Consider the following 27,420-nt stretch of genomic DNA (forward strand, 5'->3'; position numbering starts at 1 on the left):
GGACAAGCTAAGGACTTCACTTACGGGCTGGCACTTTGCATTTTTTCCTCTACTTTTGACTGCATGCTCTTTTCATGATATGCTTTAGCCATCAGCAATTACATCACACAAAGGCCTGACCAGAGCAGTACTGACCAACTGCCTTGGCATGTTAAATATATACTCTGGTCATTATGTTCAGACAATAAAAATAACATACATTTGGAAATCCATAAAGTACTTGTCATATCTGAATGAGAAAAAAATGTACCTACAAAAAAAAAAAAAAAAAAAACCTGATAACTGGGTATAACTATGGCCTACTTTTATCAGAAATGGGAAAGGACACCAACCTACATTTTTACTTAATGTAGAAAATCTCAAGTAAAACTCAAATTTAATTATTTTTTTTTCTCTGATCACGAGCAGAACCTATGCTGGTAACTGTCTAAACTCTCAGTTTTCTTGAAGTAGTATGTAAACTCACTTCATTTATTTTCAACACATGATGCGGCCTCACTTAAAAAGACAGGAAGGTATGATCTTCCTACCTATTTGCCTGAAAACTGACACAGGTAGTCACAAGAGGTTATTGTTGTATTCTCCAAATGACCACGCTTCAACTACAAATCGGCTGTCAGCATTTGAAATTCCTCAGTTTTCCAAGGAACTGTTACTGTGAGAGCCATTTTAAGTGGAAGATTGGTACTTCTGTCCAGTCCAATTTAACCTGTGAAACTGAATCATCTCTGTGCCAGTTTATAAACATGCAGGTCTCTGTATGGATCATTCTTCTTCACTCCAAATTCCGAAGCACTCCTCTTTTGCTTTTCTTTAAGAGGCTCAGACTTCCATAAACATCTGTTTTCACCTCCAAAGCATTCAAGCTGTAGGCCAAACAGCCTACACAAGTCACCACAGGTAACCTATACGTGAACCCGAAACAAAGCATACAGTGGCAGCCAAAATGAAAGGAAGAAAGGCAACCACTGAGGCAAGCACTGGTGGTACCAACTTTAAATTGTATGAAAGTAATAGGACAGAGAATCTGTGAGCACTTGGACGAAAAGAAAGCCAAATTCAGTCCTAGAGAATAACTACCAACAACCTCCCAGGTCTCCACAACTTGCCAGTGGACTGGCGAGTCATTAACAAGGACCATAGATCATGGCTTACTTCTGCACAGGGGTGTGTGCATGTGTGCATGCGATTTCCAGTAAAACCTGTTGGTTAAAATAAAGGCTGTCTCTCTTTAGCTGCAGCACTACCCACAATTAGCATCAGAGAAACAACGTCTTTAATATTGTGCAGCTGCTAAACAGATTTGTAATTCTAATCCCCACATAAATCACGTGCTACAAAGGCTACAGGCTCCTTGCATAGCTCAGCTCAACAGCTGTTAAGGAAGCACATTGCCTTGCTCACACATAACTTGTTAGATATGACAGATTAGTGGATGTAATCCCTTCGTTTTCCTGTGGCAGAAGTCAGGTAAGAAAGGCCAATGACACAAGCACAAACCAAAATTACTGCCACGTACCTTCCTATTCCTTGCACTTGTAAATTGTCAGAGGATCTCCCCGGTTCAGACTGAACTGCCAGTCATGTCACAAGAGGAATTGTCACTCCTTTTATTACAAAGGAATAATGAAACTATCACATCAGTCTGCGGTGAATTTCTCAGAGTAGTCCATTTTTGAGCAGTTTTCAAAATGGGCATCAAAGTATGATTTTCATACTTTCTTGTGCTTCATCAGTCCAAACATAGCAACAGATATCTCAACCTACTTAGAGGAATTTAGAGCTCCCACTTTCTCACCATCATTCTCCTTAACATCAGCACACTAATGACCCACCATTTCAACTGGTGCTCCAAGTCCTCCACTGTTTAAGCAATTTTGGGAGACCAACAAAGAAACATAGAACGGATGTTACATATTGATAAAACTCTCAACAAAAATAATATAAATTTGAGTTTAAATGAAATCTTACACAGCCAAAAAGCATCTGGGATACAGCAATGGATACTTCAGAAAAACTTCTTAACAAAGCTACAGTCAGTCTACTAAGCAAGACTAAAATAGCTCATCCCTTTAGACTTACTACTAGACTTACAGAGAAATCTTCTTTAAAAACTCATATGGTGTCCCTCAATGCAGATTAAAAACAACCTGTCATTAGAAATATTATTCCACTTTAAAAACAGGTACCTGTGATGTGGATGGAAATAAATAAGCTTCTTTCAAATAGAATAAAAAACAAGACAGGATTAGTATGCAATCTATAGAAATTAAATCAGGGCCACACAAGTGCCCCAGAAGAGAGACACTTGAGTTTATACTCATCAAGATTTAAAAGTCCCCTCTGTTGATAACACTAGTAAGAAAAGTTTTCATTGCAACTAAAAAAGAATGAGTTATCTGAAGGGATGCAAGACACAGACTCCTGATGGCTCTTGAACAGGAGACGTTTATTGCCCTTTTTCACTACTACATATACTATCCCCATAACCCCACGTGCTGTCCAGGCACCCAAATCTGTCATACAATTGATGTCTGTATAATGCAAAATAAAAAAAGTATCAAATTAAGTTCTAAAGTGACTGGACTTATGTATATCCCTACGTATAATTGGTTAGAGACCCTCAGACAGGCACCTTGAGCTGGTCAGCAGTTAGCCACTGCCCCAGAGCTGTTAAAGCTCGTCTTTAACACTGTAGCCAATTTACTTTATCTCAACCTTGCTCAAGCTTTTGTTTCTACCACTTGTTTCCTCACTATCTCTAATTCAGGGACGTGTGAAACAGCATGGAGCCACCTGCTAATTCCTTTACCAGTTATCTACTTGTACATTCGTCAGATCCTTCAGGTTAAAGGGTAAATAAAGATAGCTCTGCTGTTCTGTGTCAAACTACTCCTGGTCTCATTCATCATACCAAGCACATGAGATTTGCAAAGCAGTATTTACATACATAAAGAATTTATGGAGCACTTACACAGGGATTTTTCATTCCAAAGGGGAAATATATACATATAAATATATATATTACACGAATAGCATTAATAAGATTTACACAAAGAAACTAAAAAAAAAATAGGGTTGGAGAAGGTGTTCTGTTTCTTTGTTTTAGGAACAAGGTTGGACATAGGGAAAAAAGTTGCAGAGTTGTATCAGCCATGCTCATTCATGCATAAAGGTGAAACTTTCAAATTCCTATTTTTTGTGGCAAATGGTTTTATTGATAATGTAACCAAAATAAATATATTTTACAAATATATAGGAAAGACTGATGCTGCTACAGATACTTTTATCTTTGTAGCCAATTCTTTATCTGCGGCCATTGTCACTTAGCAAAATGATACTTTTTAGTCTTTTAGAATTTAAGTGACTACCACAGCAAAAATCAGGTCTTCCACTTAGCCATATTTGCAAATTTTCATAGAGATTGGTAATACCCAGTTAATTTGAAACAGAAGTTAAACACTGCAGAACTACATGACAAACTTTGAAATTTGACATGTAAATGAAGTTCATTGACTTATTTTTTTGAAAAGTTTACAAAAGTAATATACTATGTTAGAGATGTAGAGATAAGCAAAATGAGAGTGTACGCCTGCAAGTGTGAGACAGCACCACACCTGCATAGAGGAGCAAAACCGGTACTGTAATTACCTTTATAACTACACTACTCAGAGTTAGATGGATAAAAAAGGAAATGATCAAATACAACCTACCTGAAGGTATGAACTACTGTTCTCTTCACTTAAAATCCAGCTACAGAACAAACTAGGTAAAAGGAGGAGCTCTAATCAGGTGCATTCTCCCTTACAGAGAGGGAAACGCATCACATTTCTGGTAATAAGAATCTACAAATGTAAGTAAAGCAAATCTATTAGCAGTACTTTTCCTTTGTCTGTAACTACATTCATTATTTTTAACTCAAAAGATGACCTTTAAGAGTGGAAGCTAAGTCTTAAATGCCCTGAATCAGGGTGAAATCAGACTACTTATCCAAAATAACAGATTCTTCAAGTGCTTTCTCCACGGGAATCTATTTTAATTAGCGCAACCTTCCAGATTTGCTGGCCTCACCTTCGTTATTACGGGGTTAATTTTTGCAGCATAACAATAAAAAGTCATACCTGTAATAATTCAAGAGTCATGGGAATATTCTTAAGCTCCTTTAATAAATCAAGAGCTCCAGCCTGCAAAAAGGAAAAAGAAACAGTCAATTTAGTAGCAATGAGGTATTTTAAAAATAGTATCAACAACATACTCTTATGTGCCTTAAAGGTCCCAGACTGGATTCAAACCATCAGTTCCCAATTTATCCATGGAACAATTCTGGGCCAAGGAATGTTCTGCTTCACAAACTAAAAATTAACTCAGATTTCAAAGTATTCACCGAAAGACTAGGGACGTTTCATCCCATATAATTCAAATGCCAGTCAGAGCATCCTGTAAATTGCCACTTAACCAACACACACCCTCAACAACAGGCATCCACAGGCACATTTTGCTTAACAGCATCAGAAACAAACCAGACAACAATTGGTAATCTACAACAAGCTCACCTGCTGTTTTAGACAAGAATTTGAGTTGGGAAGCTCTGTACAGCCCGTCAATAATGCAGCTCATTATAACTCACTTTCTTAACTGTATTTATAGTGATGTGGTAAAGACATAAAATTACGCTGGTTTAAAAATGACAATCTGATTACGCTATTTGACTAGACACAGGTTTACTGTCCCCCATAGAAATGACAACTGTGTATGCATGTCTGCTAACTAATGCCCCAATTAAAAAGAAAAAAAGTTGAGCAAGTCTTGCTTTCAAGTCTTATTTTCAACTACTGACCTTAAATATGAATTCAATGAAATATACATACTAGACTGCATAGGTTAGTGCAGACAGATAAGAGTATTTAGCCTACACCAGACAGGCCAAGCATCAACTTTTTCCAGACTGGAAGCCAGAGCCCATCCTAATGCACTAGAAACAACTGAGCTAATGCTTTTGTTTATTATACAGCTGCCATGCAGTTTTCTTTATTCCTCTTCCACTGCTAAGATAAGGAAAGGTATAAATTAACATTATGAAAGCACTAGTTTCCTAGATAGATGAGTTCATTTCAGAGATGATACTCTTAGCTGATCTGCTAAATATTGATGACAATCTATATACACAGCTGCTCTAACAATTTGTTCATTTGTGATGCTGGCCTCACTTAGAAGTTTTCATAAATGCAAGCAATAGGCTTCCAAATTTCCTCACTCAGGCAAATCTCTGCACCATCCACTCCTTGCTACACATGCGTTGGCAGAGCACAGCAAACTCCCAAAGGTTAAGAAATGCTTGTTGTTATTCAAGTGCATATGGTTCTGTACCTGTGACCTAAGAACAGCAAGAAGGCGAAGGACTTCTCATATTAGAGGCCACTCTGCCCAGACTAACCCCATTACCTTATTGCCTTTTTTTTTTTTAAATAATAAACAAAAATCGCTGAGGTTTAGAAACCAACTCCACACAATTTCCATCTTTCCATTCTTTGGAAATCCATCCCTTTCCTTACCTCTCTCTCAGCTCATCCTATTTTATTTACTTCTATATGCATTTTACATATTCACAAAGTATGTATTACAACATGCATTTTGCATCTTTTCATTTGCATGGGTCTTTGTTTTTAACTTCTTCCCAACCAACTTCTGACACCTGTTGCAAAGGAACTCACGTAATCTGCTGCTGCACCTGCACGGTCTTCCAACTTAACCGCTAAAGATAGCACATAAAACAACCACCAACAGGCTGAGTAAAACAAAAGTGGCATTTTAAAACTCACATCCACACAGGCACACGTTCAGATGCTTTCAAATGTCTACTACAACCTTTGTTTGTTTGTTTCTAAGTGTGTGACAGCAAAGAACCATCTAAAACTAAAAAATTCAGTATTTCCCACCTCACAGAAACCCAATTCACTCATAAAACCAAAGCTTTAACATTTTGCTGTCCCAGGAAAAGAGTCTAATTTTTGAATAAAAGTTAAATAAAACTCCCCCGGAGGACTTTTAGCAGCAGTGGTGCAAGGCCAGTAAATCTCATGCTGTTTTCAGGTGCTGAACTGAGTTAGTATACTAATCCATATCTTTCTCTAAACAGTCATAAGCGTGTTTGTTTGTTTGTTTTTCCCCTGTGCAAACACAGATTGAAGTGAAACAAACCTATTACCTTTACAGCTACAAAAAAAAAAAAATCAAATTCAAGAAAATTTTCTTAGCCAAACAAGCTACAAAAAACAAAACGTCATTTTCAAAAATATAATCAGGTAACACTTACCTCCAAACCAATTAACTTATTAGCAAACTGTACACAGTTTGTGATTGCAAAACAAACTCAGGACAATGTAGTCTGGTACTGCAGTCAGCTTAACAATGATACTGTAATACAAAGTAGGGATTATAGCACTCTTTTTAACTCATCTTGCAGGCAAAAATGTCAAATGGAATATATTTCTAATTGTTTTTCCAACTGTAGGTATCAAAACAATTCCATTGTTCCCAGCCTAAATATTTTCCAAACCTATATATTGAGCTGTTAGTTTAACAGGCCATGCAACAAATCACAAAACAATGCACTCTCTGTCCAGTACCTACATTTCATGCTGTTTTCTGTACTAAATTGCCAAAACCTCTAATGCACTGGTGTTTTCTAAGCCTTAACTCTTCTCTAGTCAATTGCTTCAGGTGTACTAAAAACTAGATGCATTAAATTTAAACCAAGTCCAAACTGTATCAGCGACTAAACAGATTTTCACAACCACTTTCCTTATCATAAAGTCGGACATCCTCTTCAACCCAAAGCAAAGTGGATGCTGTAATTCCAATTTTTCTAGTGTAAGACTGCCCTGCTTTAAACACTGTTACAAACATTATTACAAATCCTTTTTTGCAAGACATTTCTGTAATTCTATAGAAAGTGAAAGGTAATGCTCCAGCCCCATTCCTATTGGCTTCCAGTTTACCTGACCTTTAATCTACAGCCTTCATAGACCACTCCTTTCAGCTTCCCTCAGCTGACGAGATCACAGCAGCAGAATGATGTTCTGTATGTATATTTTAAAGCTATGCTTCAGGCTATAGAAAATGGAGTACGTTTCTGAAGACAACAGGCCTATATACATGTAGTTATAGATCTGTTCCACTTAGGGAAGCAAACATTTAATAACATGGACAACTTTATTCCTAAACTTACTCAACTGCTGCTGTTTTGTTTGTGTGTTTTGTTTGTTTGTTTTTTTTTAATCCATGGGTGCAACCTTATCTTTCATAATCATTCATTAAAGTAACTCAGTGAGAGAAGAGTGTACTTACATACAACAAAAGCTATAGGAAGGCCCAACACGCATTTTAACGAAACCACATTAATTTTAGAGGAGTGGTGATATCTATTCCCAATATGCAATCAATACTTGAAGTAACAGCAGAAATATGCATCTCATAGTGTGCTAAATACAACGTTGCTCGATTATTTCGTCCTCCAAGAACTGTATTTATCGCTTCAGTAAATAGTTGTGAAATCCGCACAGCTGCAATTAAAGCTTTAGTCAAGGCAAGTCACCAGGAACCTGACTCAGGAAGGGTGTCTGCACTGGCTGCCTTTTCATCTCATCAAAAGAAATGCCAAACAGGGCTCTGTCACAAACCACACGGACACCTCTTGTATGCGAGATTGAGGTGTCTCTTGCCAACTTCAGGGTGAAAAGGTATCAAAGCTTTTCTTATTGATGGGTTTCATCAAATCGTTCTCAAAGACACACACCAAATACAGAGAAACATAAATAAGTGTTTTAGACTTGAAAACAGGTGCTTGGCAGCATAAGGAAACTGTCTAAAATTTTCCTGTTCATGTTGAGTACAAATGGGGAAAGGAACATATGAAGTTGTCAGGAACATGATCGTCTAGTGTGTGCTTATGTAAGAGCACATTTCCCAACTCAGCTCCATCTTTGTGAGACAACAAAGTACCTCCGTATAGAAATTACCTCAGTCACTTTGCTAAAGTTAGCATTTTAACTGCAGAGAAGGACTAAGTCCAACCAACACCTTACAACTGACAGAGACCAGCATGAAAAGCACAGAGAAAGAGCTGCCGAGTTAAATACCGATGCACTCCCTCTCCTAACACCCAGCTCAGGGTCGCCACCACAGCACACACACATGCTTTGGATAGCTGATACCCTCTCGGTGCTGGGCTTCGCAGCATCCGACCCAGGCTGCCCCCATGGAGATGCTGTGCTGCCCCTACAGCTGTGAGCTGCCTGCACCGGGTTACCTGTGCTGCAGCACCCGCCTGCGTGACCCCAGCTGCTGCTAAGGATTACAGCCCAGACCCTAAAGCCTCCCGCATCACCACAAAATGCCCGGCCGTCACTTAGCACCTACGGTATTGCCCCACTGATGCTCCCCAGCACCAGCAGTTGTTTCCAGATTATCAGGGAGGTTTTTTTTTCTTCCTCTTGTCAGAAGTCTTCCAAACAACACCGCACAGACTGTACTTCACCATTGCTCCTCCTGCGATATTCAAACATTTTGCAGTCTGTATGTCTTTATCACAAAACCACAGAATGGTCTGGGTTAGAAGGGACCTTAACGCTCCCTTAGCTTCCTCCCCTTGCCATGGGCAGGGACACCTCCCACCACACCAGGCTGCCCAAAGCCCCATCCAGCCTGGCCTTGAGCACCTCCAGGGATGGGGCATCCACAGCTTCTCTGGGCAGCCTGTGCCAGGGCCCCACCACCCTCTGAGTGAAGAATTTCCTCCTAATATCTACTCTAAGTCTCCCCTCTTTTAGTTTTAAGCTGTTCCCCTTGTCCTATCACTGCACTCCCTGAGAGCCCCTCCCCAGCTTTCCTGTAGGCTCCCTACAGGTACTTGAGGCACCTGAGATACATCACAAAATGAACCACTGCTCCAACTTCAGAACTGAGAAAGTGAGACCACAAATCCTTTTGTGCTTGTGAGTAGGAGGGAAAAAAGAAAAGGAAAAGCTGTGAATTAGCACATCCCAGAAAAGCCTGTAGACTAGTTTCATAAGGGTATGAACTGAGATGTGAACACCTTCAGTACGGGAAGGGAGAGGACCACAACTCCAGCATCCACTAGCTTCAAGCCCCTGTCCTTGCCGCCAGCTGTTACTGAGAGCACCCGGTGCCGCTGCTTGCTGTGAGGAGATTTGGGACACGCAGCAGGACACACACAAACCTCACCAGTTTAATGCAGGTGGTGCTCCCATAGATGGGTAAGCATTACTAAAAGCGTTATTGGTAATTTATATCATCTTAGAGAGGAAAAAGTCGTTGATGTGGCTACTGTATGGTACTAAGAAGTTGCACACAGATAAGTTTTGAATTAGAAACATTGAATTGTGAAGGTTGGAAGAGACCCCCAAGACCACCTGGTGCAGCCACCCCCTCCCACCAGTGCCACCCACAAACCCTGTCCCCAAGCACCACGTCCAGCCCTTCCCTGAACACCCCCAGGGACGGTGGCTCCACCACCTCCCTGTGCAACCCGTCCCGGTGCCTGGCTGCTCTTTCTGAGCAGAAATGTCTCCTCGTTTCCACCCTGAGCCTCCCCCGGCGCGAAGGGGCCGAGGCGAGGCCGGTGCCGGCGCCTCACCGCGTTCTTCTTCTGCACCATCTTGTCCATCTTCTTGGCGATGCGGATGATCTCGTCCTCCGTGGTCATGGCGTGCCCCCGCCAGGGACGCCCGCTGCCGGGGCCGCGCCGGGGCTCGGGGCTCGGGGTCGGGGCACGGAGCCGGAGCCGGAGCCGGTCCCGGAGCCGGAGCGAGGCCGCGGCGCTGCCTCCCGGCCCGCCCCAGCAGCACCAGCGATGGGCGCGGCGCCGCCAGGCAGCGCTCGGCGAGCGCCGGCCGCGGGAACCAGGCAGCGCTAAGGAGCGCCGAGAGAGCGTGTGTGTGGAAAAATGGGGCTGGGGGGGGACGTTTCTGCCCCCAAGCAACAGGCAAAGCGCAATGAAACGCGCTCCCGGGGTGTGCCGCCCCGACCCCAGGCGCTGCTCGCGGTGGTGTGCCCTAAAGCTTCAGCTCAGCGCCTGCCGAGGGGTTGGTTCAGGCACGAGGTGCCCCAGCCGCGTCAGACATCTTAGGGCTGCGCCGCCGCCCTCAGCTGCCAGCCCCGCTGGCAGCGTTCAACCTGCCTGGCTTGGAAAAGACGTAAAGCCCTCCCTCCCCGTCACCGAAAAGGCCTTTTAAAAAGCCCATCTTTTCTATAACATAGAGGATTTCAGATTTTAGAACAGATTCAGGGTCAAGAACCAGTACAACTGAAAGGCGGATGAGGAAGAAACTTTTGCGTTAGCCACATACCACACTGTAATACCTCAGCTCCTTCCCAGTGTTTCAACCAGCCTGAACTTTGTATATGGTCGACTGAGATACACAAAGTTTGACATAAACGTGTAATATGTACTGTCAATTTCTGTTCATGAATGTCTTTTTTTTTTTTTTGTAGTTAGGAAATAAAAAAAAAAAAAAAGCAAACCACATCATTGAATCACAGAATTGTCTAGGCTAGAAGAGACCTCCAAGATCACCAAATCCAACATCTGACCTAACACTAACAAGTCCTCCACTAAACCATATCACTAAGTTCAACATCTAAATGTCTTTTAAAGACCTCCAGGGATGGTGACTCCACCACTTCCCTGGGCAGCCCATTCCAATGCCTCACAACCCTCTCAGTAAAGAGGTTTTTCCTAATATCCAACCTAAACCTCTCCTGGTGCAACTTTAGCCCATTCCCCCTCATCCTGTCACCAGGCATATGGGAGAACAGACCTCGCTACAGCCTCCTTTAAGGTACCTGTAGAGAGCGATAAGGTCGCCCCTGAGCCTCCTTTTCTCCAGGCTGAACAAGCCCAGCTCCCTCAGCCGCTCCTCGTAGGACTTGTTCTCCAGGCCCCTCACCAGCTTCGTCGCCCTTCTCTGGACTTGCTCGAGCGCCTCGATGTCCTTCTTGTAGCCAGGGGCCCAAAACTGAACACAGTACTCGAGGTGCGGCCTCACCAGAGCCGAGTACAGGGGGATGATCACTTCCCTAGCCCTGCTGGCCACACTGTTTCTTATACAAGCCAGGATGCCGTTGGCCTTCTCGGCCACCTGAGCACACTGCTGGCTCATATTCAGCCAACTATCAACCAATACTCCCAGGTCCTTCTCCGCCAGGCAGCTTTCCAACCATTCCCCTCCCAGTCTCTAGCTCTGCTTGGGGTTATTGCACCCCAGGTGCAGGACCCGGCACTTGTTGAACTTCATGCAGTTGACCTCAGCCCATCGGTGCAGCCTATCCAGATCCTCCTGCAGAGCCTTCCTACCCTCGAGCAGATCGACACACGCACCTAACTTGGTGTCATCTGCAAACTTACTGAGGGTGCACTCAATCCCCTCATCCAGATCATTGATAAAGATATTAAAGAGGACTGTCCTCAGTACTGAGCCCTGGGGAACGCCACTAGTGACCATTTAACTACTTTCACTGTAAAATCAAAGTGTTTACCTCAAGAAAGCAATCAGAATATCCACACGTTACATAAAGATTACATGCAGCTTATCCCCTACTAAGATTCAGGATGGTGCTTATGTGTGCTTCTGGAAACTATTATTAGTAAACCGTCAAATGCTGTGGGTGCATTTGTGGGTGAGGGCTGGAAAACACCAGCATTTTGGAGAAGAGGTAAGATAGGCATTTTCCTTGAGCTGCCACTCAGACTACTGACACTGCAATTACACGTCATGTACTTTGCAGCAAGACTGACTTAAATTCTGAAGCCACATGAAGACAGGAGGTTTTAAAGCACTTCTGCATGATGCTGAATGAACAATGGTCGCAGCATCTGCCAGTTGAAGGGTCTAGACATACACAGACATTTGAAGCAATAAAAATAATTTGGGAGCTAGACAGGATCTTCCCAGATGGTAGATCAAGGGCGTGAATTGGATAAACATACTGAAATCTTGTAGCTTTTTCCTTTAGTATATGCTCAAGGGAAAAAACAAAGTTACCAAGAAACCTTTAGAAGATTACCTTTGCTTTCATGGACAGATTTTGGAGAAAAAAAAAAAAAAAGTATCAATGCTCTCAACATTTAAGGGTTTGTGACAGTTCAGGTGTAGTTCATTTTGTCTAGATGCACTAGCCTAGTACAAGTAATAACTAACTCAGATTAAATTAGATGCTAACTTCAAATGAAAGGTGTTACTGTTTTTCTCACTACCGTATCAATGATAAAAACAGTACATGGCATGTTAGCAGCTGAGAGCTATTGCTATGCTGTATGGTAAACAAGCTTGTTTGTGTTCTACAGTACGTGCAAAATAGGCCAGAGACAACACTATCAGAAAACCAAAAATCTCAAATCTGTCAGTATGCTTAGTTCAAACGTATTTAAGTTCTGAAATCAAGTCTTCCCATATTAGTCTATCTAAAAACAAACAAACAAACAAACAAAGAAAAACTTTCAATACCTTATTCTTTGGAAATGCAAGGAAAGTTCTAAAATGCAGATTAAATCTTATTAACATTCAAAATGTATCAGGTAAGGAAATCATAAATGTAAATCAAATGTGATGTAGCACTTACAAGGGGCTGCAGCAGGACTGTAAGGAGAAAGCAAATCATACATTTAACATCTAAAGTAATGAAAGGAGCATCAGAGAAATATTTCAGTAGGGAAATCAAAGACTAACCAGATGGTAATGCGTATCCTTTTCTGCAAGCATCTGCATTAAAAAAAAATGCAGCTCACATAACTGATTATCATTCTGATTCTGTAGCACATAGTACAAATAAACTGAACCACTGCTAACAAGATTCTGTATATTAGCTGCTCTGTCAGCCTTACTGACAGTGATTCTTTATTGAGAAGAAAAACACAGCACGCTCCACGGTTGTTCTTTTAGATGACCCTTTAACAAGAAACTTTGTACAGCATCAATTTCTTCTATAATGTAACATTTTAACTCCAAAGAATAGGAGAGGGAAAAAAAAAAAAAAAATCAAAAGTTAAAACTATGCAACCTTTCTGTTCAGAGCTTCTTTCTCCTAAATAACACATTGGAAAGAAGAAATAGCATACCACTTGTTGCAATGCATTTACCTGTTATAGCATGTTTTCACAGTTCTTTTGTGACATTCTCTAAAAAGTACCGTACGTATGCTGCTGCGAAGAGACAGTCCCTAATTCAATAGTGCTTCTCATTTGCTGGACTGCAGGACCTTCCATAATGTCAAGATTTAAGAGACAGAAAAGGTTCTCCAAAGAGAGGGTGCACCTGTGAAACGTTGCAGACTTCTGCTAACTAGTCTCTTTTGCTATGATACAACATAGCCAGAAATTAAGGGGGAGGATCACAACAGTAGCACACAAAAAATTTGTAGCTATGGATCTCTAAACCCCTCCTCCACTTAAAGCCTTCCATTTTCAGGACTAATATTTCATATGAGAACAGCTCCTCTAATTTTTGTTAGCACATCTACGGAAAATGTAAAATTCACAGCATTCCAAAAAGTTTTATGTAACCACAAAACATACTCATTGTGCCCCTCCTCTTTATTTGAACACTTCATAAACGGTGGTTTCAGTCTATCAAAACAGAACTGCAATCGGTCTGCATCAGCCAACTGACCCTGTTCTTCACAGAGGAAAAAAAAAGATTAGTACAAGATTCAATTCGTAACAGGAGCTGTAGCAACTGGGAGTTGTGATTTCTCTTATCTGTGAGATTTTCCTCCAAACTTTCGGAAACAGTAACGTGCATCTTGAGTAGTTATTTCTATTGTTCTTCAACAAATAGGGTTTTTGAATTCCTTGGACTAGCCAAAGGTTATAATGGTGTGACCTGAAGTTAGACCAAGCGCCCCTACTAGTTCCAAAACACGATTTATATACTTTTTGATGACAGGACCTCCCCTTGTTTCCCCACTGAGTGGGCAATCCAGGTTCACCATCTCAATACCACATTCCTTTTAAAAACTCTGATGTGTCCCCAAGGGAAAACCACCTTGCCTACACAGAGAAACTAAACCTCTCACGTTGATGCCTGAGGTAAAGCTGACTACACCTCTGCAAACTGGCTAGGAGTTTTAAGTTTTACAAGTTTTGCAGATTAAAAAGGAGGAGGTTGTTCTTTTCCAGGAAATGGAACTAAGAGAAAATCGTTATCTACTGATTTACTTCGTGGATGCCAATTAAATTATGGAAGTACTTCATTTAAATCAGCTTTAATAAGTTATATCAAAGGCATGTTTCACTCAAGGAGAATTAATAAAACTTGCTATCCTAAAGGCAACTGGTGGTAACGTGAGAGTGGCAATCAAAAAAAAAAAAAAAAGTCTTCAGAGAATCCCATTTATAGGTTAAAGAGTTGTCATGCTGAGAATTTTGTCACTTTCTTCATTTACCACACCAATGGTCTCATACCGTGTTGGATAAAGTTTAATTCAATACTACACTGTAATTTTTTACTATGCTAATTCTAGGCAACTTTTCTCCTCACAGCTGTATTGCTACTGAAAAGTATGCCATGGCTGAAAGCAAATGGGCACTGAAAACTAGTCAAAATTTTTCATAAACTGACAAATTACTGTGTATTATTGCATTTTTATTGTTACCAGCTGTATTTATATCCATAAGTTGCCACTGACTATTCACATATCTGCCTCTAATACACATTTCCATACATTAACTTCAATGTACCCCATGTGAATGTGTTGGCATCACTCCATGCTGTGCTGGGTCTGTCTGGGCTGGAGTCACCTTTCCCTGCAGCATCCCACACAGCGCTGTGCTCTGCACTCGTAGCTGGAACAGCACTGATATCACTCCAGTGTTGTGTCTATTGCTGCACAGTGCTGGCACAGCATCAGGACTCCCTTCAAGCCCCCAGGAGCCAGCAGGCTGGGAGTGGGCAAGTGATGGGGAGGGGACATTGCCGGGGCAGCTGCCCTAAACCAACCAAAGGGATATTCCATAACACCTGATGTCACACTCAGCAATGAAAAGGGGGCTCCTGTGGGGTAGGGGGCTGTCCTCCTGAACAACCACTACACATTTTGAGGCCCTGCTTCCCGTTGATGGGAAGTAGAGAACATTTTTTTTTTCCTTCTCTCTGTGCTTCCTTGAGCTCTTTGTGTTGTATTTTCTCCCCCCTTCCTCTTTGAGGAGAGGTGAGAGTGAGAGAGCAGTTGTGGTGGAGCTCGGCTGCCCAGCTGAGGAAAACCACCACAGTCCTTTTTGGCACCCAACGCGGGGCTCGAGGGTTGAGATAACAGTAGAATTGATTAAGGTATTTACAACTAATATAATGCTAGTCACAATGTTGGGTTTTCTGTTAATATTTTTGTGCTGTATGTAGTCCGTTCTCTGTTCTCTTTTTTCCTCTACATCCGATCGGAGAACATGTTGAAATCTGTGTTTGGTTTCTTTATCATGCTGTGCCTCCAGTTTCGTCTGGTACTCAGGCCTTGCATTGTTATCATTCTAGGCTCCTGGAGATTATCTTTTTGGAAATATTAAGAATTACACTGCCTTCTTTTTTTCTCCCCTAGCAGTCAATCCATGAATAGTATCAGGGGTGGTGCCTTCTTCTTTTCTCCTTGGGGGCTAATTGCAGCAGCCTTTGAGTATTTTGGCTACCCTTGGTCGGATGTTATCCTATTACTAGTTCCAGTGTTTGTCTTCCTCCCTGAGGTCAAACAATTTATTAAGAATATCATCCAAGGACCTGCCCCGAGACAAAGTAGTTGTGGGTGGCAAGGTGTGTGGGGGGATTTGGGCAGGTACCTGTCACGGTTTTCTCCTCTGATGGTTCTTAACTTCACCCCAGAACAAGTGCAAAATCCAAGAAAACTGGTAGAGCGTTTGAAAGACGTATGCCCTGACCCTGGCAATACCAGAGAACTCCACCAGCTTGCTGCACTCTGCTGGGGTCTGGCTTATGCCTCTCAAATGTCAATTCACACTGCCCAGCACCCTCAAGGAGACAGGGAAGTTCCTGAATTTGATGACAAGATCACACACACTGTGACCACCCCAAAGGACCAACCAGCTACGGTATCAGTCGCCCCTACAGTCAAGACAAAAACAATGGAAATGAAGTAAGCTTGTTGAGTAAGGGAAGAAGCTCCTCCTAAGGACGAGGGAGAAGATGAAAACCACCACATATGCAGACAAGCAGACATTTAGTTTCTTCAAGCTGCTTGAGGGAGGTCTACTTTTACCACATGAAGACACCATTTGTTCTCACGTTTCTTCAGCTAAACTCTTCACAGTATTTCTTCCCAGATAACCTCCATGTTTTCTCGTGGGAGTGCCTCACACTGTGTATACCGCTGTTCTGCCTCAGATTTCACAGTCAGCCTAAGGAGCACGTAACCCCTGACCAGAAAACTGATTCTTTAACAAGTATATAGAGTGGTACGTATGCTAAACATAACATAACTTCGAAGGGTTCCCTGACACTGCAGAAGCCCCAGGGAATGGTTTAACAGCACACAGAGAGAAGACTTTGGCTCCTCAGTGTCCTACAATAAGGGCACTGGAAAATATTTTAATTTCCTCTACCTTTCAAAATTACTGCAGATTCCAAGGAAGCAAGCTGAAATAAAATTAATAACCTAGAATATGAAAAAAAATAATAATTCATGTTTAGCATTCTTCTCAAAAGCAAATCATTACATGTTTTGTTTGTTTGTTTGTTTTCAGTAACTATGAATCATCCTTTTGTATTACAGAATCATGCATCCATTACTCTGCAGTACATTTGCAAGAGGTCTCCACGTGCCTGTTTCACAGCACATGAAAGCTCGACTTCTTTCAGGTATGTACGGAAAAACTCGTTAGTACTTTCCCAAACACTGATTGATATTTATTTCACAATGATAAAAACTGAAAGATTTTACATCTTCCCTACTACAGAAGTAATTTTCAAAGTTGTGTCCTTATCACAAACTAAATTACATGTTAAATGTTTATATTAAATATAAATGGCTTATACCTCATAACACAAAGAGCAAGTGTTCAGTATTTCTTTATAAAATTTAAGATATGCAGGCCTTGTACATATGGCTTCATTAACATATACAGTTTGTTATTAGTCGTATCCATTAACAGAAACAGTGCCCCTACTTCCAAGATTCAGCCTAATAATTTTAATGAAGTTCAGTATACCCCATTAGAGAGAACATGTTTCAATTAACAATTCTAATACCAGCGATGATGTACAGTACTTTTTACCAATCTACTGTGTTGTAATTGTACACAATAGGAAGAGACCAAATCATACAGCCCTCACCACAGTACATTTACTTCAGGAATGGCTGGAAGATTTGGCTCACAATACATGATTCAATGTGTTTAGTTAAAAATGGGGAACATCTTCTAAAAAGAAGTCAGAATTCTGATGTCACAAAACTGCAGTCAAACTTAATTTTGAATGTGAAATTAAAATGTATTGGGGAGCTCGATACCCACTGAAATAAACTGATCTGCAAGCAGGACATTTTCACCTCAATGCTTAAACAGGCATTTTTAAGGCATCATCCCATTTCAATGAAGTTCAGCAATGCAAAAATAGAATTAATTCTTGGAGATTTTCAAGTCGTAGTTTCCGAGAACAGGATCTTCATATTTAGAGCACTGACAGCCCAACTTCTCCATTTTAATAGACTGTTGTGAAAATAAACACACTGGGACAAGCTATCATTCAGCCTAAAAACACATGCCAGCAAGGACATCATGCAACAACCCCAGCATCAAATCATGTCAGGTAGTGACTAAGTTCAGCTAAGAGATCACACACAGCTTTCCAATGAGCTGGGAAGAAAAAAAAAAAAAAAAAACTAGAGCTCAGTATACATACACTGCTATTGGAAGAAATGGGGCAGGCTTCAAATACATCTATGAAATTTCCTCTGGTTTCTGGGCTCTTTAGAAAACCCCATCTACAACATACACATCTCCCCTGCAACAAAGCATGAGGAAGGACTCTTCTCAGAATAGGAATTCAGAATTAAGTCATGACATTTGCTTACATTTACTTTGGTAACACAGCTCTTTGTGGATAAAGTAAGCAGCAAAACAGTATGAAAAAAACAAAACAAAACAAAACACATTGTTATGCTAGCTGAGTATTTAAACAAAGTTGTCATATAAAGCGTTTCTAAAAGAACATTTCAAAGCATCATGGAGACAATAGCTGAAGCTGATCTAAGTTTAAAATGCAGAATTGCTAGAAGCTGACTTTGAGCTGTGAAGCCCGTGCATAAAACTGAGAAAAGAGTTAAGCTAACAGAATAAAGCTAAGACCAATCTCATTTTAACATCTTAGGAATATTTCTTTTTAAACTAATCGCAACATAAGAAAAAAATGTGAAATGTGCAGACTACATAAGAGATGAACAACAGCAGCTGGACATTGTTATCAATTCACAAACAGGACACAAAAATAATAAAAAAGATCAGAAGGTTATGCAGAAGTTTGGAAACAAGACAGTATTTGGGGAGTAACTTAGACAACAGGGGAGTAGGAATCAATCTGAAAACTAAGGGAAATAACATACTGCTTGACTAAGAAGTTTGCAATTCAGCGGGACTGAAAAATTAGCTAATGCAATTTGGGAATGACTCCAAGCTAGGAAATACAGTTTTCTGAACACAACTTTGGCACAACTACAAGAATATTATGGTTTCTTCAGTGAAAGAAATTAACTGAAAGACAAATTGGCAAATACATAGAACAGTGACTGAGACTGAAAAAAATAATTAAACTTCAAAGTTAATAGACTCCTCAGCCATGCAGATAGAATTTCTAGAAGTGTCCCAATACTGTTCAGAAAAAAAAAAAATAATCCTTTTCAATTGAGATATTTAATAATCCAGAGAAACAGGATTAGAAAAGAAAAATAGCTTCCTCAAAATGAAGTGCACTACGTATGAAGAAAAGTAATGAAAACTGAGAACTCAGACCAGGTGAACAAGCCAGATTTCTGGCAGCAGCTATGTCAGAGGGATATACATACATAATTCCTGATTTATACATTTGTACTGGCAGGTTCCTGTGATGTAAATCCAAAAACACTGCAAGAGGACTGCCTGATTAAGCTGGGCGAGTAGAAAGTACCTTATCTACAGGTATGAATCACAATGCTGACAACACAGATGCATCCAAAACAGGAATATTCTTTGCTTGCAAACATATTTCAGTATAGAAGATTGTTAAGCAGCTTATTATGTAGTAAAAAGCATAGTATATTTTTTTTAATATCTCTAGTGTGGTGATGGCCTCTAAATGCTACAGAAGAACAGCTACTTCCAGAAAGTGAATTACAGCTCTTAACTACAAAAAGCATGCATTGATTTCTGTAATCCAGTGTGTTCTAGAACTTTATGCTTCTAAAATAAGAGACATTCTATATCTTGAACATTTTTTTGCCTGTAGTAGGTCTCCACATTCTTAGGCTACATTGATCCAGGGAAACATACAATCATATATTTGAAAATAACATTCTGTTTTCTTTTCCAGAAAAAATCTCAAGTTTTGAAATGAAATAAAAGAAAGTATTAGACAATAACAATTTAAAGTTATCCCAATTCCACTGGTAGTTCCACAAAAGAGAATCTAAACTGGTCAATGTCTATGTTACAAATGAGACTTCAACAATACACAAAACTAAAAACTACATGGCTGCACTGTTTTCAGTTAGTTACTCCAAGGCAGCCAGAAAAATCAAAACTGTATGCTGGAATCGCTCATGTAAAATATATCATGAACATTTCTACATAAATGAAAGCTACAATGACTAAAGCATAAGATGAATGTTCAATATCAAAACAGGATTTTTTAAATGAAACTCATATTAACCTTATGCACTTCTTCAGAATTCTGTTCCAAGTCAGTATTTGACATCATTTTATAGTAATCTAAAACAACTGGCAACAAGACAGCAACGAATGATGGTGTAACAAGTACTGAGTCCCTTCATAATGATATAACTATCAGTATATACTTGTATGAAAACAGTTAAAAATTGTGGTGTTTCAAATACAGGATATACCTCTACTGACTAAGTCTTTCTAGGAGAACCACCCTTCTATCTGGTGTAAGAATTAACATTTAACATTTCAAGGTTTGTCCTCAGTAACATTTATTCTACCACCATATGCCCACTGTTACATACTTTTATACATTTGTTGTGTACTTTATGCATCCATTACATAAACAAAATGTTTTAATTTATTTTCAAAGAGTATTAAGAACAAACATGTCTCAAACATACTAAACTGGTCACATTTATGTTGTTCACATAAATTTAGTCTTTGATTACTTGTACAAATGGTTCAAAATTTTGCAATCAAAAGTCAGGCATGTCTTTAAAATAGTATGCTCAGTTTACATTCTATCATTGTTACCTAGCTGCCTCATTCTTACAATTTCATCAGTGGATGATCAATACTAAAAAGATTATCATTTCTCGCACGTGTGTATTATTTAATCCTTGTCCTAAGTATAAATTTGCAACACAGTAGTAACACTGTAGGTACAGAAGTAATGCTTCCTATCAGGCATGTGAAAAGATTAACGCTCTACCACAGTTGATGCTGGTGTATATTATGTAGAAGGCTTCTCACGTATCATTTCAGTCTACGGGAGGTAGATGTTTGTCTATGAACTGTTTTACATCCATCATCTCCTGTTCAAAGAGAAAGGTATGCATTAGTTGAAGTTCACTACTAATATATTTTCAGCTACACGAAATAAGGTTTCAAAAATTCAGTTATTGTGAGCAGCTGGGCTAGAAATACTGAATATTCAGTTAGTTACTTGATATGTTTTTACCACTTTGCACACAGCAAATCAAAGCAGGTAACTTCAAGGCAATAGATATAGCTTTGCTTGGAAGAGGTTAAAGCCAAAGGAAAAGGACAAAGGCCACCTTTTTTCTCTGTGAAGTTGAACAAGCAATCTACATATTAATCATCAAGTAATGCGAACAGCACCAGGCTGAAAATGGACTGGCTTTGAATGTAGCTAAGGCTGTAGGTTCGTGCATACTTTAAACCTCTGCAAGTTAACGGTGGTGTGAAAACCCAGCAGCATCTCCTCCTAGCCAAACAACTTTACCTTCATGATACTTCCTTTCTTAAGGAATGAAAAGCAACACTGTGAAACAGACTGGGAAACCAATCCACATAAGAAATAATTTAATTTTTATTATTACTTTTTTTTTTTTAAACCAGGGAAGCTCCTTCATAGGAATACGCAATATACGACAGTAGCACTTTATGCAAGTTTAGAAAATGCATGACTGCCCCCCCGCCCCAAAGAAAAAAAAAACACATCAAAAAGTACTAATTGTCATAAGAAAGAACACATACATTTGCATGACAACCCAATGCTATTACTGTCTAAATGTAATAAAACTGCATAAACCTCCCAAAGAGATGCAGCTATCCAAATTTACAAAGTTACTGCTGCTGAAAAATGGAAGACCTGTTCGTTGCTGCCTATTCTGTTTTTTGCTCCTACCATTGTGTGGGTTCAGATGCTTCAACTCACTAAGGCAGCAAAAGTTAAGCCAGCAGCTTTTACCATTTTAGCAAATTCAGAGGGTTCAAAGAAGTTTCTGATCAGCTCCAGAGCTGGTGCAGGAAGAGAGGGCCACAAGGTCAAGAGCAGAGGAAACTAGCCCACCCCATTCTGGCAGCAGCAAGCCATTACATCAGCTCAACTGCTTGCTGGGCCAGAACCATAAGCACAGATTTTGAGGCTGCCTCTTTCAAAATTGCAACAGCCCCCTCCAAATTCCTCTGATGTCTCCAAAACCATCCACAGAACGTGCACTTCTCCCCAGAATGCCAAGCTGTACTGATGCTGTGAGAATTCAATCTGCATTCCATTGTGGTGATTACTTTAATAAGCAAGCAATAAAAATTAGGAAAAAAAGTGTTTTATAGACCAACCAGCCTAGACCCAAAAATAAAGTCTTCCAATGAAATCCCCAACAGTCATATAAACATTTCCCTGGGATGTTTTTTTTCAGCCAGGCATTAACCTATTCAGTAAAATAAGTCAATAGAACCATGCACTTTTAATTAAAAATAAAAAATAAAACAACCAAAAAATTGTTTGGAGGGAAAAATAAAGTGCACAACTAAAACATCGTACATTAAGAAAATTACCTCAATACATGAGCTATGCATCATGCCAGAGTAAGTCCTGAAGGTTACATTGGCTGGATTTATCATACTCTTTAGCTTCTCAACAGTAAGAGAACCAAACATTAAAGGAACAAGTGGGTCACAGTCCCCATGGCACTGAAGAACGGGAATCTCCTTGTTGACACCACTGATAGTGCCCTGTCCGGAGTGAGATTTAAAGGGGGGGAAGAGAAGAAGGAGACAGTAAATGAAGTAAAACTAACATATTTGAGATAAAATTACCCCAGGGCACTACTCCCTGTGACATGACAAAGCAAGATGAATTCTCAAGGAAGAACATTATGAATAGCATGCAAGTTCCCCATGAAGTACATTCTATGCCTGACCACCCACCCATTAAATTCAACAACAACAACAACAACAAAAACAGGGAAAACACACCTGCATGTAAGATTTAGGCACTCATTTCAAAAAAGATCTTCAAAAAATGTGACTTCTAGACTATAGTAAAACAAACTGATACTTTTTTTTAAATACCTAGTCTTAAATAAGACTTGCAGATGGAATTAGTCGCAAATAGAAAATTCATCTTCAAGGAAAATCTTGCCATATCCTGTACGTTTCCTCCGAATGTTATTTTAAGCAGAGGTAGCTACTGAGTTCTTCCTCATTTTCCCAACTTGCCTAACTCTAAACCTGCAGTGCCCTATTTCACAAACTTCGGAGCTATCTAAGTGCAGGCAATACTCAGTAATGACAGCCACTAATTCCTGCACGAGATACAATCTTCAGATATACTAATTTCACAACTGCAGAACACCTTAAGAAAGAAACATAAATACCTGAGCAAAGGAAGTTCGTAGAGGAAGCCAACAGCTGAGGGCTACAACACCTGCTAATTTTTGTTGTGTTGTAAGAGCTGTATATAATGATAAAGCACCTCCCTAAGACAAAAAGATTAGTATTAGTATGGTGAAGGTAACGTTCCTTTTCATGTTTCTTTCAAGATCTTCAGTTTCTCCTTTAAAGAACTTTTTCCATTCCAATTTATTCTTCCTCAGAACCAACAGTAAGAGCAATATCAAGTATTCTTATACACAAAGATACAGATATACAGTACACTTATTGTATTTTCCCCCCACTTCCAAGCCCATGTGATCAATTCACAAGTAAAACGGCAAATTTACCAGAACTAACAGATGAAACTTAGACTTCAAAGCTAGACATGAATAAAAAGCACTACCACTCATGACAATATCATCATTATTTTGATATTTTAATTCTCTTTCACATAGACAGTTGGCATATAGACCCAATTGGTCTATAGGACATTGGCCTGTTATGATATTTTAGAAGCCGCAATGGTCGAAATATATTTCCCAAACAAATCCAGACCATGAAATACCTACCAAATTGAAGTTAAATTAAAAATACTACCAAGATGTTCAAGAAAAGAGATTTTCAGGCAACACTACAACAGACTTTAAACAGCCTATTCATTTTAGGAGCTTTTTCCCACATGTTCATTTTTCAGTGAACAGTAATTATTTGCTTAACATGAACAAATTAATTTTTTCAGTCAAAGAGAAACCGACACTTTAAAGTTTCAGAAACACCTATCATCAGCTTTTCAGTTTGAGTTTGGATTTCCCACATTAGGGTAGCTAGGTTATTTCCCTAGAAAGAGACACAGTTCTTTCCAACCATACCTTACCTGAGAAAAGCCTCCCAGAATAATTCGATTAGAAGGAATCCCATTTTTTACTTCTTGATCTATCAGTGCTTTAACTGCAACACAAATAAAGGCCAGTAGTGAAAATGCATTCCACTCTGTAGGAAGTCTACAAGAGAGGCTACAAGACAGTCTACAAGTTGGCATCTCCCTGATGACAACAGAAAGCTAACAAAAGGAGACTTTCATCTGCTTTGCAGTAAGAATTATCAAAAAATCTAGGACATGATTAAAAAAAAAAATCCAGTGCAGCTATACAATTTCCAAAGAGGAAAACATGCAAGGAAGTCTTGCAAGTTTCCCTGCTAGGGAGATAGTATCCTCTTCTAACTACCCAGCAGCACAAACGGAAGACTGTTCTAACTGCTATACTATCCAGAGGTTCTTAAAAATAACAAAAAAACAGCACACTAGCTCCCATGTACATTTTATCATCAAGAATATGAAGTGTATGAAGTGTTTATACTGATGAACTACCTACTCACTCATGAAGTTTAAAAAAAACATGCAGTTACCTAAACTCAAATCAGCAGTAACGCAACACATCGTATTACCTTGCCCAATGCTTTTGACTTTGTGAATCTGTAGACTGTTTCAGACTAATGATCAGTTTCAGAATACAAAGTAGTACTTTTAAGACCTAAAAAGCGTTCCTAAACATACCATTCTCTGCTGCCTGCTTGATCCCAGCTTCATCTTCTTGTGAATCTGGAGAAAGTCCAATGATATCAAACCTTACAAAAACATCAACAAGAGCATTACTCATTAGAGCATCCATTCCACTTCCTTAAAATACAAATAGTAAAAATTAGATATTTTCCAAACTAAAATGCTTTTTTCCTAACAAACTTATTTCCTAAGAATCGTCCATAGTTCACAAGAAATTATGGACAATCTGTGGATGTAGATAAAATGCTAGATCTAGTCAAAGTTGTTCAGAGTTTTGCTACCTTCTGTAATTTACTGCAGGTTCAGCAGCTCAATTTTGGTTTTGTTCCAAAAACATCAGCAGTCATTTCAATTTAATAGAATCACTGAATCATCACAGAATGGCTTGGGTTGGAAGGGACCTCAAAGACCATCTAGCTCCAACCCCTCTGCCATGGACAGGGATGCCACCTACTAGATCAGGTTGGTCAGGGCCTCATCTAACCTGGCCTTGAACACCTTCCGGAGATGGGGCATCCACAGCCTCTCCGGGCAATGTGTGTCAGTGCCTCACCACCCTCTGAGTGACAAATTTCCTCCAATCACCTCCCTTGACCTGCTGGCCACTCCTCTGTTGATGCAGATTTAACAGGTCTGTGTACAACTTCACAGTTTTATGTACAAAATTAAAATACTGATTGGAGAAATATACAAAAAACAAACACAAGTTACTTGAGAAAAAAATAAAAAAAGGTAAACACGGACTGGTTTAAGTCCATTTAAATCTATCAAAGTGTTTCCACTTTCTCTTGAGAGTGGATGTTCTAAATTTTCTAGATGTTCTACTGCCACACCAAATATTGCTCACTAAGTAGCAACAGTATTTTCATTCCAAATCTCCACTACCGTTGACTACACACAATACAGACTATAGATTATACTTCTAAAATAAAATGGTTTTCAGCTGTTTTCTTAAGACATGCAAGTTAGTCCTGAGGAGTAACCACTACCACACAGGGAATTTAGTGTCGTCATGAAAGCCTTTTTAAAGAAGGGAACTGAACCAAAAAAATTTGATACTTACATCCAATTAAAACTAGTCATTTAGGTTGTTCAGGATTTTTAATTAAGAACTATGAGTTTAAACCTCAAGAACTGTTTGCAGTTTAACAAAGTACTTACCACGATGGCATAGCCATGTTCATGTTTAAAGAAACTGGCATAACTGGCCTAAAAGTGAGAACAGACAGAAGTGACATCAGGTATACAGTGGAATTTGGTAATACAGATGCAGTTACACCATTAAATTATATATCTCTAATTCTGTCTCACTTTTAAACCATAATTAACATTAGCTACCCTGTAGCATCTCTTCAAGAAATCTCCCTTGAAATTAGTGACTCCAAGTGTTTATTATTCAGGGCTGACTTATCACCCTCGATGGAGAGGAAGCAAAACACTGATGGGCTCCTTTATATATGTATACATGCACACGTAAAATCCACACATATATATGCCTTTTAGTTATTTCTAAATTTTTTTTGCAGTTCCACAGACATTCTCAGTGAATGAAGGTACCTTACACAGCAGCAAACCTACAGAAGCAGCGAAATGCAGCAGAAAAGGCCAAGTCTGGCCATATTTGCTTCTCTCAACAATAGAAGCTATTTAAGCAATGCCTGACTCCTGCAAGGCTCCTTCCACCCTTGTGCTGCTGCATGGCATCATCTCAGACAACTTCATGCCAGGGATCAATACCGGCTGCACTTTTAATCTACTGAAAGGGAGGAAAGTAAATTCTGTGGGGAAGACTAGAAGATGACAAAGGGCAAGTGAAAAGAACAGCAGATACTGCTGAGTCCTTTTGGAACAGCTCACTAAAGCCTGGTCACGCAGTAAAATATATAAATAATTCACAGCCCAGTAATCAATTGATACACACTGAAATATCATTTACCTATCCTCCCTATCACTCCTGCTCCGCATCTCCTAAGACTGTTAGAGCAGAAGACGACGTGATTTTTGTGTTAAAATAAATTCAGAAGACAGATAGATCTTAATGCTTTGTTTACTGACTCCTGACCCTGCTCAGAAGTATTTCACTTCTCAAACTGCATTATTTGCTGAAAATATGAATACGAATATCCTGTTAATCTTTGAAATGTGCTGTACATCATATGCAAATTGCAGCTTCTATACACACACTTGAGTTTAAGATTTGCATTTACATAATGTGAAGCATTTCTAAAGGTCAATAAATACAGAAAATCACTCCTTGTTCAGAATGGCTTTTAACAAATGACCGTGGGGGAGGGGTCATTTCACTCAATGCAGTGAAAGCATAAAGTCAAAAACAATTCTACTTTATACATAAAACTGTCCAATTATTTTTTCAGCCTGAATTAGTAACAAAAGGAAAACATGAATAAAAATGCAATTTTGTCCTGAAGTAAATAACCTGGCAGTTCCTAAAATTAACAGCATCAAAATTATTTTGAATGTTTTCAGTTAAAAAAGAAAAATAGAGACATACAAATCCCATTTGACTTCATCATCTGTGCAAGCATCTTAAGATGTAACTCTACAGAAAAGGCAAAACAATAAAAGTCACAAACTTACGCATGTGGGCAAATGTATTTTACATGGGGGCTTTTGATACCTGCAAGTGCTTCTGACCACCCATGCCTGTTAACGAAAAAAAAAAAAAAAAAGCATGTTAAATGTCATTTATGTTTTAGCTTAGCTCTCACTTCTATGTTGCTGCAACAGCACAGAGCAAGTACGAGATATGCTGAATTAGGTCAGTATTTTTAGAAAAAAATTA

The 27,420-nt window shown here is 39.5% G+C and overlaps 1 protein-coding gene across 4 annotated transcripts in view; it reads right to left on the reverse strand.

Annotated features, from left to right (window-relative positions):
- The window catches only part of LOC309875148 (transcription elongation factor A protein 1), a 50,268-nt gene that overhangs the window by 19,455 nt on the left and 3,393 nt on the right, over positions 1 to 27,420 (reverse strand). Inside the window, exons 3-9 of one of the 4 annotated variants that reach the window (XM_082754269.1) lie at positions 27,216 to 27,281; positions 25,779 to 25,826; positions 24,612 to 24,682; positions 23,931 to 24,004; positions 23,059 to 23,160; positions 22,238 to 22,414; positions 4,122 to 4,184 (exon numbers count right to left, since the gene is read on the reverse strand). In XM_082754269.1, the coding sequence (XP_082610395.1) occupies positions 4,122 to 4,184; positions 22,238 to 22,414; positions 23,059 to 23,160; positions 23,931 to 24,004; positions 24,612 to 24,682; positions 25,779 to 25,826; positions 27,216 to 27,281 (601 nt within the window). Of the gene's footprint in view, positions 1 to 4,121; positions 4,185 to 9,655; positions 9,904 to 20,184; positions 20,749 to 22,237; positions 22,415 to 23,058; positions 23,161 to 23,930; positions 24,005 to 24,611; positions 24,683 to 25,778; positions 25,827 to 27,215; positions 27,282 to 27,420 lie in introns of those variants that run through there. The other 3 variants (XM_082754268.1, XM_082754267.1, XM_082754266.1) reach the window with 3 other exon arrangements.

This window comes from Aythya marila (assembly GCF_965140915.1).
Source record: "Aythya marila genome assembly, chromosome: 2".
In the NCBI taxonomy this organism is placed as follows: domain Eukaryota; kingdom Metazoa; phylum Chordata; class Aves; order Anseriformes; family Anatidae; genus Aythya; species Aythya marila.